General features: G+C 38.0%; 2 protein-coding genes across 12 annotated transcripts in view; one reads left to right on the top strand and one right to left on the bottom strand.

Moving 5' to 3' along the window:
• The first annotated feature begins 1,350 nt into the window (after positions 1-1,350).
• parapinopsinb (parapinopsin b) lies at positions 1,351-7,078 on the top strand. Its single transcript, XM_084101492.1, has 4 exons — positions 1,351-1,856; positions 3,559-3,887; positions 4,920-5,153; positions 5,873-7,078. Exons 1-4 carry the CDS (start codon positions 1,523-1,525, stop codon positions 5,990-5,992), a joined length of 1,017 nt encoding a protein of 338 aa, XP_083957618.1. The 5' UTR covers positions 1,351-1,522; the 3' UTR covers positions 5,993-7,078.
• Positions 7,079-7,792: 714 nt separating this feature from the next.
• cacna1da (calcium channel, voltage-dependent, L type, alpha 1D subunit, a) overlaps positions 7,793-14,018 on the bottom strand; it is a 95,882-nt gene continuing 89,656 nt past the window's right edge. For all 11 annotated transcript variants that reach the window (XM_084101484.1, XM_084101487.1, XM_084101490.1 and 8 more), the window contains 2 exons: positions 13,516-13,833; positions 7,793-12,076 (listed from right to left, as the gene is read on the bottom strand). In XM_084101484.1, coding sequence (XP_083957610.1) covers positions 11,771-12,076; positions 13,516-13,833 — 624 coding nt within the window. In that variant the 3' untranslated portion in view covers positions 7,793-11,770. The remainder of the gene's footprint in view (positions 12,077-13,515; positions 13,834-14,018) is intronic.

The following is a 14,018-nucleotide window of genomic DNA, read 5'->3' as shown; positions in this document are numbered from 1 at the left end:
CAGGGACAGAAGCAATAGTTTTAACTCTTGAAGCAAATCCGGTTAGTCTGTGCTGGAGTTTGTCTATTTTAAAGCACGGCAAACACACAGTAATCCCTGTCTCGTCTTAATGGAAGTTAAAACTCTTAGCAGGTCAAACATAGTACAGGGCAAATGTGACATCTGGCACTGAAGGTGTTGGGAATCACACTTCTCTGCTTATCACAGAATATACAATAATATACATGGATAGAGAAGCAAAACATAAACAAAACAAAAACCTGATAAGGCCTCAATGCGTTTTAATATGTAAAATTCAATGCAAACATTAACCTTTAGCACAGGGGTGCCCAATCCTGCTCCTGCCGATCGACTGTCCTGCACAGTTCATCTCCAACCCTAATCAAACACACCTGAAGCAACCAATTAAGGTCTTCAGGATCACTTGAAAATTAAAGGCAGGTGTGTTTGATTAGGGTTGGAGATGAACTGTGCAGGACAGTCGATCGGCAGGAGCAGGATTGGGCACCCCTGCTTTAGCATATTTTGATCAGTGCACTTCATGATTTCAGTCCAGAAAAGTAGCCTACAAAACTGCACATACTTAAATGGATAATTCACCCAAAAACACAGTACTTCCGGGTTCTATGTCAACGCTTATTATAAGCACTGCGGTTACTACTTGAATAGCATAGGAGATCTGACACAGAAGAGAATAAATTGTTGAATAAAGTCCTTATTTTAGTTTTAGTTTTTTGCGCACATAAAGTATTATCGTCGCTTCATACATTACATTTGAACCACTGTAGTCACATGGACTATTTTAACGATGTCTTTACTACCTTTCTGGGCCTTCAAAGTTGCAATGACGTTGATGTCTATGGAGGGATCAGAAAGCTCTCGGATTTCATCAAAAATATCTTAATTTGTGTTCCAAAGATGAACGAAGGTCTTACGGGTTTGGAACACATGAGGGTGAGTAATTAATGACAAACTTTCTACTTTGGGGTGAAATTTTAACCCTTTAACATGACTCTGTTTGCCCCTGCTGGTAGATACTGGAATGACACCTCAAGTGCCGTTCATTCTATACTCTGCATATACTGTCTATAAATATATATTGTTTAATTTAAAATGCCTATATTTTAAATATACACTGTTTATAGCAAACAGCCACAAAGCTGCGTTTCTGAATCTTTACATTTTCATTATTCTAAAAGGAAAAACAGAAAATGCAGTATTTTTGTGAGACACTCCTACTACAATCAAGGGAAGAGCTGGATCAGGGATCACACACCCAAGAAGGACTTATTGTGTCTTAAGTACGGATCTTTGGGATTTTTCTTCTTACAGCACTTAATCTGAATAAGAGATTTTTTGTGCGTGTCACCGACTTGAATGTGCAGACAGAAGCTTCTACGTGTGATGCAAAGGAGCATGTCTGATGTACTTGAATGAACCAGCAGAGAAGAATATAGCTTGAAACTGACTGAAAAAAATACCAAAACTACTTTTTGTCTGTATTTTTATAAGACTTGGGGAGATGGACTCTTTCCCAGAATTCCTGAATGGCTCGTCTATCCATGATGGCTCTGGTGCAAAGGTGCCCCTGCCGTGGGCCGGATTCATCACGCTGTCCCTCCTCATGGCCGTGTTCTCCATCACATCTGTCGTGTTGAACGCTACAGTGATAGTCGTCACCCTCCGGCACAAACAGCTGCGACAGCCATTGAATTTTGCCCTGGTCAACCTCTCTGTGGCCGACCTTGGCATCACACTAACAGGAAGTGTGCCATATGTGGTGAGCAATGCTGTGGGCTACCACATCATGGGACGGGTCGGTTGTGTATTGGAAGGATTTTGTGTTGCATTATTTGGTAAGTCTGTTTAGAGTTCATTCAAACACTAAATAATTATTATAGACTGTATAATGTAAACTGCACCCATGATGGGCTTCCAGACACATTTAAAAGAAAATGACAATTCAAATTCAATTAGATGTATCCTTCCTGATTTAGCCTCAAAACTAAAATACTATTATTCTGTTAAATATTTTATAATTAGTGTTGATAAAGCAAGGATCCCTATTATTAAGCTCATATTTTTGCGCATTTAAATTATTATTAAATTATCATATTAGCTAATTTTGGCCTCTATTTATTTGCATTAAGTTTTCAAACTACCATAATATTACACTGCTATGGTATCAGGTAGGCTACAGACTGCACTGTAGCTGTGTCGGAGGTAGGCTACGTGTGTAATACTATGGTAGTAAAAATACAGCGGTAGGGCCTACTGCATGATTCCCGCATTAATATTCACCAGGCATATGTTCAAAAGCATGGAAATGCTACCTACCGCTAGTGTTTTGTTTGTTGTCTTTACCTGCTCGAAGAGTTGAGGTCGACGAGTTTCATTTCTGAGGTGACATTCACAGGAGACATTTGTAGGGTCATTCAGCACTCTTTTAGTTTCCTGTGTCTTTTACGGTGTCCGCTACATACAATTCAGAGCGTGTGTGAACTGTCGGAATGATTTTTAGACTGAATCCAATAGTATCCACGAACTGATTCAATGTTTTGCAAACCTGCTTGACCAACTGACACAAAAGAACCGATTCAAATAAGTGATTCATTCACGAATTGTCATGGTTCTTGTTTTTTGACTGAAGTGCTTCGAAATAGTGAATTTGTTACGTGAACGTTTGTTACGTTTGTTACTATAAAACAAGAACACAACCAGCTTATCATCACTGACAGTAATGATAACTTTCAGTAGCTTACCTTAGGTTAGAATATCTTATCAATATGACTTAATGACTGGCCATTCAAAGATTCATCAGAATGAGTAAAACAGAGAGGTTACGCGAGTCTTCTTGAACTATTCATTGAAAAAATTATTTTCAATTAAAGTCATTATTATTTTTGAATCGAATTAAAATGCACTTTATTATTACACTCCTTAAAAAGAACCGGCTCAAAAGAGTCGCTTGTTTGTGAATCGGACTACATTGCACTGCAAGTAATTAATTGGCTATACTAATTACACCTTCAACAGTGCAATTAGATTAATGTATTAATAGGCTACTCTCTCTAAAGAGTATTGGATTACTTATTACTAATTACTTTCTAAATCCCATGTCAGCCTCGAGTTGAACGACACTTCAAGGACAGACACGGAACTGCACTTTTGATTCTTTCAAATAAACAATAGCCTATACAATTGCAAAAATAATTCTTGAGCTGACCAAAGTGTGTAAAGGGAGAAGGTTACATAAAAAAATACATTTTGATGTTAAATTCACCTTTGTTTTATATAGAATTGTTAGTCTATACAGTATTTAATACTATTACATCAGAATTAACTGTAATTCAATTACAGAAAAATGAAGAGTAATCCCTTACTTTACTTTCCAAGGGAAAAGTAATTAAATTACAGTAATTAGATTACTTAGTCATTAATTACACCCAACACTGAGCATGATCAGCCGACAGCCACAGATGTTAACCTTTAAAAATGTGAATTTAGTGAACTTGATCTCAACTCTAATGTCCTCTTCTTCCTCTGCTGACTGCACAGGTATCGCAGCGCTGTGCACTGTGGCCTTGATAGCTGTGGAACGGCTGTTTGTAGTGTGCAAGCCTCTGGGTACCATCACATTCCAGAGCAAGCACGCTGCCGGGGGACTGGCGTTATCCTGGCTCTGGTCTCTCATCTGGAATACTCCACCTCTCTTTGGCTGGGGAAGCTACCAGCTGGAGGGAGTCGGCACGTCATGTGGACCCGACTGGCAGAGTCGAGATTTCAAAAACATGTCTTACATCATCTGTTATTTCTCACTCTGCTTCGCTGTGCCATTTGTCATCATTGTGGTATCATATTCATGGCTGCTCTACACGCTAAGACAAGTATAACTTTGACCTGTTTTACATTTTTGCTTTTTTTATGTTATCTTCAGATGAGCTGGTGATGTTTAGTTTGTTGTTTGAAGTGGTAGACAAAAGTATATTCACTAATAAAAAATTAAAGTAGGCCTATCTGTACTTTTTTAGAGTGGCCTATTTTATTTTGGGAAATGTTTACTTTTACTTCACTAAATTCTAACGTGTAATGTTATATTTTGTACTCCACTACGTTTCATAAAAACATAACGTTTGTTTATGGAAGCCTACCCGTCACATAAGAAAAAATGTAAATCATAATTTATGTTTTGTAAATTATAATTAAGACATAAAAATTATGAGAATAATGAAATTATGACATACTTTATGACATTTTGCCCCATGTGACGTCTGTACATTATCAATAATTTTTTATCATGGTAGGCTATATTTCTTTCACTTGTTTGCACTCTTGAATTATCAGTAACTTAAAATTTATATTTTAGTATATTGAAGTTTAATATTTTAATATTGTAGGCTATAAGTTTTGGTAAAAATATTAAATGTTTCCTAATTTGCAAATTAATAGCTATATGTCTGCACTAATCTTTCATATTATTGAGTAGTGCTGGCTAGAATAAATAATAAACATGGTTCATCAATCAGTACCTTTTCATTTTAGTACCATGAAATCAAAACTGACAATTTTTGTTTTTATTGAATATTGCAGTATTTATTATAAACAATTTGTTTGTGCATTTTTAAAAAAAATTCATGTTCTTGTAATCTTTATTCAAATTAACTTCCCCTTTACTGGCACAAGGGAAACCTGTCACTCACATGACATCACAGCTATAGCAAACAACAACCATCCAATCAATTCCCCATGGACCAAATCAAGCCCCGCCCAACTTTTTTTTGTTGTTGTTCAAGAACCCTTTTCACTCAGATATATACATATCATCGCAACTTTGACTGGAGTAATATTTTATTAGGGTATCTGTTCTTTTATTCAAGTATTTAATTTGTGTATTGGTTCCACCACTGTTTGTCTGACAGGTAGCTAAGGTAGGTGGAGGTGCGGCGGCGAAGGCAGAGGCTAAGGTGGCGCGGATGGTGGTGATGATGGTGTTGGCGTTCCTTGTGAGTTGGCTACCATATGCTACTCTGGCTCTAACGGTTATCTTCAACCCTGATGTCCACTTGCCTGTGCTGGTGAAGGTGGTACCCATATACATGGCCAAGAGCAGCACTGTATACAACCCTATGATCTACATATACATGAATAAACAGGTGAGTGAATCAGATGCAGATCAATCATGTTTATCAGTCTGATTTGCCTAGTTTAACACAAAAGACATTCATGGAGTTATTGTCTCCCAAAAGAAAGAACCGATGCACAAGCCTATGTAGGTTTGTTACAAATTTACATAATGTCAGCCTATGGCCCTCATTGGCTGCCTGCGATTCAATGTCGACTTTGTCCTGCCCTCAAACATTGTAGATGTAGCCGAGGCCTGGAAGAGTTTGTTTTGTGTTGTCAACACGTCGAGAAGATGCCTATAGAAGCAAATTCACTTTGCATGCACTTCAAAAGAATGAGGACTCAGGCTCGAATTAATACGGTAAAACCACTGTTACTGTTCGTAACACTGTGTAACAAGCCCTGAGGAAGCCTCCGCCGACCAATCACAACAGACTGGGCCATCTGACCAATCAGAGTAGAGTATAGGCTCTCAGAAAGGAGGGTTTTAGAGAGAGTGAATCCTTTATCGAACCATTTCAGACACTGTGAGAGAAGAGGTGATGCTGCAATGTATATATTATGAGAAAATTAAAGATCAATCAAAAATTAATCGGACTTCAAAAAAGGCTTCAAGTTTGGATATTTACATTTTTTTTACATGTAACATTTTGTTGTAATAGGGTTCTCCAATGCCAAAAAGCTAGTGTTGTTTATCAGTTTAAAGTAGTAAGGTGGGCTGTTTAAAAATGATAATGCTCTTTTCTAGTTCCAGAGGTATGCAATACCACTCCTGATGTGTGGAAAGGTTCCCTGGCCTTCAGAGGACGATGCATCTGATGTTCAGACCGTCGTGTCACCATTGAACAACAAAATCAGCCCAGATTGACTTACCATTCACTGCAGTCTGTTGTGCATGGTAAAGGTGCTTCTCTGCTTAAAGAGAGATGATTTAATGAACACGGTTTTCTTTCCTGTATGTATTTCGTATTGAAGATGGTGAAGGGTGGGTATTTAAGGACAACTGTTTTTCATTCACATCTCATCTGTGATTCATTACTTGCAAATGCTATTCATTCATTCAGGGACATTTTCATTCTAGACAGTATTTGATTGGACAAAAACGTGTATCTCCTGAGTGCAAGATAAGCCAACAGTTATTTTTGTCTTTGTTTGTTTTGTTTTTTACCAGAAGAAAGACTACATTTTATGCTCTAAAAGTTCACTTTTGTCAACATTTAGGTTGTATACTAGCTTATAGATCAAAGAATCCTGAAAAAAAAAATTTAAGCAACTGTTTTCAACATTGATAAGAAATGTTTCTTGAGCAGCAAGATAGCATATTAGAATGATTTCTGAAGGAACATGTGACACTGCAGACTGGAGTAATGATGCAGAAAATTCAGCTTTGATTACAGGAATAAATTACATTTTAAAATATATTACAATAGAAAACAGCTATCTTAAAGGGATATTTCACCGCTGGAAAGATGAATGTGTATTAAATTGGGTCATTTATGTAGTAGAAATGTGAAATTATTTTAGAAGTTGGTGCCTTCTAGACAGAGAAAAGCCAGAAAATGTATTTTTGGCTCATGTGGATGAAAGACAACAACTCCCAGAATGCACTTGCTTCGCTGCCCTACAAGGACACTCCCAAGCCACGCCTCCCAGGCGGGTTGAACACATGCGGAACTAGCTCCTCCTACTGGCTGGAGTCTCTCGCCTCTGGACAAAAAAGCCTCCGATGATCATGACGCTAAATGACGATTTTTGTGTCATCGGAGGTTTTTTTCCAGACACACAATACAGAAATCTCTCGTCTCAGGGGGACATGAAGGAGGGAAGCACTGTCATCCGAAAATACTACCGGGTTTCTACTGATACTTAATGCTAATCGGTGAAGTATCCCTTTAAACTGTAATAATATGTCACAATATTGCGTATTTTTGATCAAATAAACGCAGCCTTGGTGAGCAGAAGAGACTTCTTTCAAAAACATTTAAAAATGTCACTGACCTAAAACTTTTGAACGCAAGTGTAACTACAAATATTGAAGTTCACAATTATTCTACAAGTTCACCCAAAAATGAAAATTCTGAGTGATTTCTGCCCCTCCATTGACAGCTACGCAACAACCACATTGATGCTTCAAAAAGTTCATAAAGAGATCGTAAAACTAATCCATATTAATTGAGCAGTTTAGTCCAAATTTTCTGAAGAGACTTGATCGCTTTATATGATGAACAGATTTAATTTAGGCTTTTATTCACATAAACAAATAAGCGTCAAAGTGGTAGTTGCGTAGCCGTCAATGGAGGGACAGAAAGCTCTCAGATTTCATCAAAAAGATCTTCATTTGTGTTCTGAAGATGAACGAAAGTCTTACGGGTTTGGAACGACATGAGGGTGAGTAATTACTGACAGAACTTTCATTTTTGGGTGAACTATCCCTTTAAATGAGTCGAGAACACTACATCATCTGATGGTCATCTAGATCCCAAAGCCCCAGATGAATTTTGCTAAATAATCTGATTAAATCTTTCTTAATACTTTCCAATTAAAGTAGCCTTAACCCATAGATCTACTGAGACACGTATATTAGCACTGAAGTCTTTCCGTAGCTGTACAGAAGTCTTATATTACGAATTGCAGTTCAATGTTCTTGTACAAATAAGTGAGACAGTGGTTTGTTTATTCATTAAGTTTATTCTGTATTAATCATTAGAAAATAAAATTTCAATATTGATTAAAATCAAGTCCAGGCCAAAATAAATAGGAAAATTACAAAAAATGCATCAATACAAAACCTAGAGGGATATTATAAGTCATCTGCTACGAAGAGAAAACCCTTTTTTTCTTTTTCTTCATGGAATAAAAACCATAACAGAGCAAAGATAAAGACTTTCAAATGGAGAACATCACCACACATCTTTCCGTTACATATGTACATATGTTACACTATAATCTTAAGTTTCCTTACAGCATTAATAAGAAAAAGTATATAATAGTATAGCAACAACTCTAGATGAAAATGTGATAATCAACAGATGTGGCTCTGAAAACTTGTACTGTATAATACTTTTTTCCATTTTTTCGTTAACATATCAGCGTTAACAATACAGAGGAGTGTACTCCCCCCCCCCCCCCTTCTTCTGTTTGTCCCAGCATTAAAAGGTGAAATGTAAATGACATATAGATTTCACTAAACCGTACGCACAGTCACAGAAAAAGAGTACAAAATTCGCCCACCTTGATACACAAAATATGAATAGAAAACAGGGAAAACAAATTGCACGTTACAGTAATTTGTGCAAAGACGAACAGCAATGTGCTAATAGTAAAATCCCATTGGTATATTAAGAAACCAAATTTTTTCTTTCTATTCAGGAGTCCCTGACACGAGGTAAAAGTTAAATCTTTAGTTCAATACGTTTTTTTGAAAAGTTTTTTCTTTGTTTATTAAAAATAATGCATATTTTATTGTCCTTACCAGTAATTGCTACGAATAGTACAATGTGCCAAGAATGTGCATTGGTCCGTTTACAAGATACAGTATAATCGACATGAAGACCAGAACACGTTTCATCCCCCCCCCCCCCGCACGGATTATTTCAGCCCTTTCAGATGTGCACGCGCAGTGTTTCATGACAGTATTCGGTTGACTGAAAAGCACAGTACTCTTTCAAAACACAAGAGAACACTCAAGAACAACAATTTCCAACAAACCCCACATTTCCCTTTATTTAAACTGTAGTGAAGCTTAACACTTCAAGGCAGTGGCCTTCGCAGTCAAACTTTTTTTTCTTCTTTATTTTTGCCCATAGTGCTCAGCAGTAATTTGCCTGTTGGAAGTGACAAAAGGTCAACTGAATTGATGTAATCCCATGTTGAGGCCTAAGGACAGCGATTTACAACACCTTAAAGGCAAAGACACTCACAAAAAGGACGCTTCAAATGCTGATATGTTTCCCCTGCTCTAAAAGAGGTATTTCCAGAAGCCAGAGCTGAAGTGAAAGGTGAAAAGAAAGAAAAAGAAAAGCAAAAGTGGGGGAAAGGGGGTCAGTATTGCTTAACAAGATTCTTGCCTTGCTTAAAGGGATAGTGCAAGCAAAAATGAAAATTCTGTCATTAGATACTCTTATGTCACTCACTTACATTAACCCTTAAAGGCCGAGACAGTCGCCCACGGCTACAAATAACTATTGTTCTTAGAGTCAAACAGGAAGGACTGTTGATGCTTAGTCCCACCCCCAAGCCCAGATTGGTTGAAACTGTCATCTACTCAACCAATAAACATAGTTTTGGTATTTTGTACCAACAATTAGCATGTTAAATCATTTGCATTTGTTGTATTTTTGTTGCACAAGACAATTTTCACATCTGTTTTCACTACTTGCTGCACTATTTGCGTTTGTTGTTCATGTTCAGATTGAATATATAGTCACTTTTGCTTCAGTGTTTTATTGTTTAACTATATTTCTATTAATTTTACTTCCTTAACTTTTTTTTTTTTTTAAAAACATCATCATTGTCAGTAAATAAAACCAAAATTTTGCTGGCGTTTTTCTTATTTCTAGTTCATTTATATATTCTCAGACAAAATAAATGTAAAGTTGGGACTTTAAATGAGCTACATTGAAACTTCAAAAAACTTGATGCCGACTGCTAAAATGGGTTAGAAAAACAAAGAAAAGTACTATCCAACGTGACTTAGGGCGCTTTCAGACCTGTAGATTGTTTGCTTTGTTCCGAAACAGGGATTCAAATTGTTACTATTGTTATTCTTCTTGGTTTGAATCGCTTTCACAAGGCAACATTTCTAAACAGACCAAAATTTATTAATACAAGTCACATGCGAGTAAACTGTCCTCTCATTGGTCAGATTGCCCCCGACTTTACCAATTGGCGATTGGCTCTTTAATTTAGAAGGCGGGACTAATTCCCATGAGTGGACCATCTCTGTATATCTAAAGTCTTTGATTTTACTCTCCATTTAGAGCATGAATCAAGGCTTTCACTGTTCTGAAATATGATCATCTGACTAAATTTCAATTAGGCATTTCATTTAGTCTTTGCCCCAACAGAGAAATGCTATACATAACTTAAGCTTGAAAATTATCCTTGTGTTCAATGGGGAAAAAAAGCAGTTTTGATGACATGATGGTGACTGTGAGTGAATACAGGATTTTCATTTTAGCCTGAACTGTTCCTTTAAGGATGCATAATGCGAACATACACTTCAAACAACCCAAAACTCCCCCATAATCATATTTTGTCATCATAATCATCTTCGTTATCATTATTATAAAACTAAAGGAAGATTTCAGTATTCAAAACACCTAAATACATTGGTGGAAACGAGTCGCTGATCTGAAACCCTAGCGCAATTTCGAGATCAGCTATAGATCAGCCAGTGGCAGCAGGCTTTTCCAAGTGGCAGCATGTTCCTGGTGAGGGTCGTACAGTTTAATTGCAGACTAATTAAGCAGCATCGTTAATGCACAAAGCATTTACCATTGCACCTTCCTGTGCACCTCCCCTGCACAAAATATGCAACGAAACACACACAAACCCTTAAAATGAGACGGACTCCTTCAATATACATAAACAAGAGCACGATTAAGACACGATTCTGTAAGCCCTACTGAATTCCCCATAAAGAAGGTCAGCATTCATGACCCATAATGCATACCGTAGATTTTAAGGGAACACTACGTCGGTTACGCTTATGAAACGGACAATGAGAAAACGACTTGCATATCTTGTGCGGGTGTGTCACAGACATAATAACCTCATATAAAATTGGCTTTTTTGTTCTATACTTCTCACAAACAAGTATGAATGCATATGAGCAAAGAATAAAGGCAAAGAATTTAATAAAGTACAGTACCTATTAAAATAACACCAAATTTAGTCTTTTTGTAATGCAATAACATCAATTTAGGATTAATATTGCTGCTTTTTTTTTGTACAGTACATAATTACAAAATATAGAATGTCTCTTTACAAAGTTTTTCTTTGCTTTATATTACAAGTCATTTACAGCAAATTATGAAATATCAAACAGGCTATCCTAAATTAAAAAAATAACCTGTCTGCTAGTGCATTCAACACAAATGCTGAAATCCTCTTGAAATCCACAAACCTGCATGATATCCTTATTGTAAACCAGTGTTGTAGAATTAGCGTTTGTTCTCTAAAATATGCCTTAAACGTTACTAAAATAATCATACGGTGCGAGTCGAAACTACAGCCTTAGTGGAGGGATATGCCATACTTGCTTGCATTGAGCTTGCAACGTGCTTGATATGCAAAACCCTTAATAAAGTGACTGAGGTAATGAGAATCTTTCTGATTGTCATCACCTTGGAAACAGCCTGCCCCTGGGTACCGCTCCTCGCTGCTCATTGGTCCATTTCCTGCAGTGACGGTACGAGCAGCCAATTAAAGTTCTGGGCGGTCCTTAGCTCCTCCCCGGCGCCGTGGCTGTCAACTTCCTGCGTGAACAGGAAGTGAGTGAGCGGCACCGATGCGTCCGTTCCTGTGGTGCCTTTCTGCTCTGCTGTAAAGGCACTTCTTTAGGTAGTAAGCCAATAAATATAGTTTATATTTTTTTGTTTTGCTGATCAGTTTCTGAGGAACAGCAGCAGCCTCTTATCAGGCGCTATAAAGTGGTAATGCATATCATTTCATCTGCCAGGTCCTCCTCATATGGCGGTCTGGGTTCGGGGTCCGGTTCCTCATCGCTGTAGCTAGCCGAGACATCTTGCAGCTCGTAGTCTCTGTGGCCCAGTATGGGGAACACGTTGACGCCGTTGACTACCGGCGTAATGCCACCGTTCAGGAGATGGCTGGCGGCGCTCTCCATTTCGTCGATGGTCATCTCGCACGCATCCGCGATCTCGTGTTTCGTGGCAGCCACGAACTTTGGATCCTTGGCGTATCGACCCAGTCCTTCTGATATCAAGACCTGCTCAAAGATGAGAAAGGATGAAATTATGCTTTGTTCTGTCAGCATAAATTCTAAGATCCTTTCTTTGCTGACACGTAGTGAGACATACGGTCACTGCCTGTAGAAACATTTTGTCCTGAAACTAGAAACCTTTTTAAAAGAGGGAATGAAAACTGTGTCTTATGTACTTCTGGCCTGGTAATGGGTTCAAATGATATAAAATTGAAAGCACCTTATTTCCCTCGTCCCTCATTTTAGAAATCTGTAGTCTACCGACACAAGAACAGAACAAGCTTCTAGTTTTCTAATGGCAAACATCAATACAAAATGTGGATGGAGAGCGTTTGAAACAAAAACCTTTTCTAATGAATCCAGATTAAAGCCCCTGGTATATTTTCCGCATTCCGTTCCGTCTTTCAAAGTATACTCTTTTGGCCGTGAGAGTGGAAAGACGCGTTTACACACTACCTAACACACTTTTGTTTTCAAATCACTTGCATATGCGCCGTTGTATGCGCTCTGTCTACACGGACACAATATCTACGCTGCACGCGTACGGCCAAAGTATACTTTAGGCTTTATGTATACGTAGTGCTAGTTCACATGTTAAAGGGTTAGTTCACCCAAAAATTTTAATTCTGTCAGTAATTGCTCATCCTCATGTTGTTCCAACCCCGTAAGACCTTCGTTCATCTTCGGAACACAAATTAAGATATTTTTGATGAAATCTGAGAGTAATCTCACTCCTCCATAGGCTTCTATGTGATTGAAACTTGCTGGCCCAGAAAAGTTATTAAAGAGATCGTTAATATAGTCCAAGTGACCACAGTGGCTCAATCTTAAGTATATCAAGCGATGAGAATACTTTTTGTGCGCAAAAAAAATAAAAAAACTATTAATTTCCTTCTCTCTGGGTCTCAAGCTGGTTCACGTAGTGTTTTTGCGCAGCGCGTCTGTGTTTCACGTCACCACGTAGGCTCACTATTGACCGACGCTGGTCATGTGTGTGATGCGTGTGATTCGTGGCACAGACACGCTGCGCAAAAACACTACGAGGCCCAGAGAGAAGGAAATGAATAGTGGAATAAAGTCGTTATTTTTATTTTTATTGCGCACAAATAGTATTCTCGTCGCTTGATATACTTAAGATTGAGCCACTGTAGTCACTTGGACTATATTAACGATCTATTTAATAACTTGTCTGGGCCAGGAAGTTTCAATCACATAGAAGCCTATGGAGGAGTGAGACAACTCTCAGATTTCATCAAAAATATCTTAATTTGTGTTCCGAAGATGAACGAATGTCTTATGGGGTTGTAACAACATGAGGGTGAGTAATTACTGACAGAATTTTCATTTTTGGGTGAACTAACCCTTTAAAATCTAAAGATTTAAATTTAAACTACTATTATGACTACTTACATCTCATAAATAGAAATAGGAGTTGTCAGACTCACCGCCTCTACCAGGCTGGTAGCGCTACCTCTCTTCTGGTGGTACTGGTTTCTATACTCTGGTGGGACCTGCAGATGAACGGGTGAGTAGTTCCTCTGCTGGTACTCGGGATCATCTGTATACCATGAGCTCTTCCTGATGGATGAGTGACTGCTGCTAGCGCTGTCCCTCAGCGGACGGTCCACGCGGATCAGCGGCGTGTAGTACGGCGTTCTGTCTTTACTTGCAGGAGTAGGAGGAGGTGACGCCCATGATCTGGTAGATTGAGTAGGTGAAAGCCTGCGAGCCCTGCTGGAGTCTAGACCCGCTACCGCCATCACCTGGAACCACAAGTACAGTGGTCAATATAAATGCATTGACACAATACTATACTGGCATGTAGGATAGTCATAATATTTAATCATTTCATTAGTCGATACCAATATAAATTTTTACTTGCATGCTATTTGATACTCTTCTTTATTTATAAAGTTAAATATTACATGTAAATATTAACAAATAAAAT

The sequence above is a fragment of the Abramis brama genome, assembly GCF_963993115.1.
Source record: "Abramis brama genome assembly, chromosome: 23".
Taxonomy (NCBI): Eukaryota; Metazoa; Chordata; class Actinopteri; order Cypriniformes; family Leuciscidae; genus Abramis; species Abramis brama.
Note: the sequence above shows the minus strand (reverse complement) of the source record. Positions and strands in the feature narration are given on the sequence as shown.

Bases quoted from the DNA above. Each gene is read 5' to 3' on its own strand.
- parapinopsinb (XM_084101492.1), top strand. From the start codon at position 1,523: ATGGACTCTTTCCCAGAATTCCTGAATGGCTCGTCTATCCATGATGGC. The intron at 3,888-4,919 runs GTATAACTTTGA...TTTGTCTGACAG, and splicing joins TGCTCTACACGCTAAGACAA to GTAGCTAAGGTAGGTGGAGG. The intron at 5,154-5,872 runs GTGAGTGAATCA...GCTCTTTTCTAG, and splicing joins ACATATACATGAATAAACAG to TTCCAGAGGTATGCAATACC.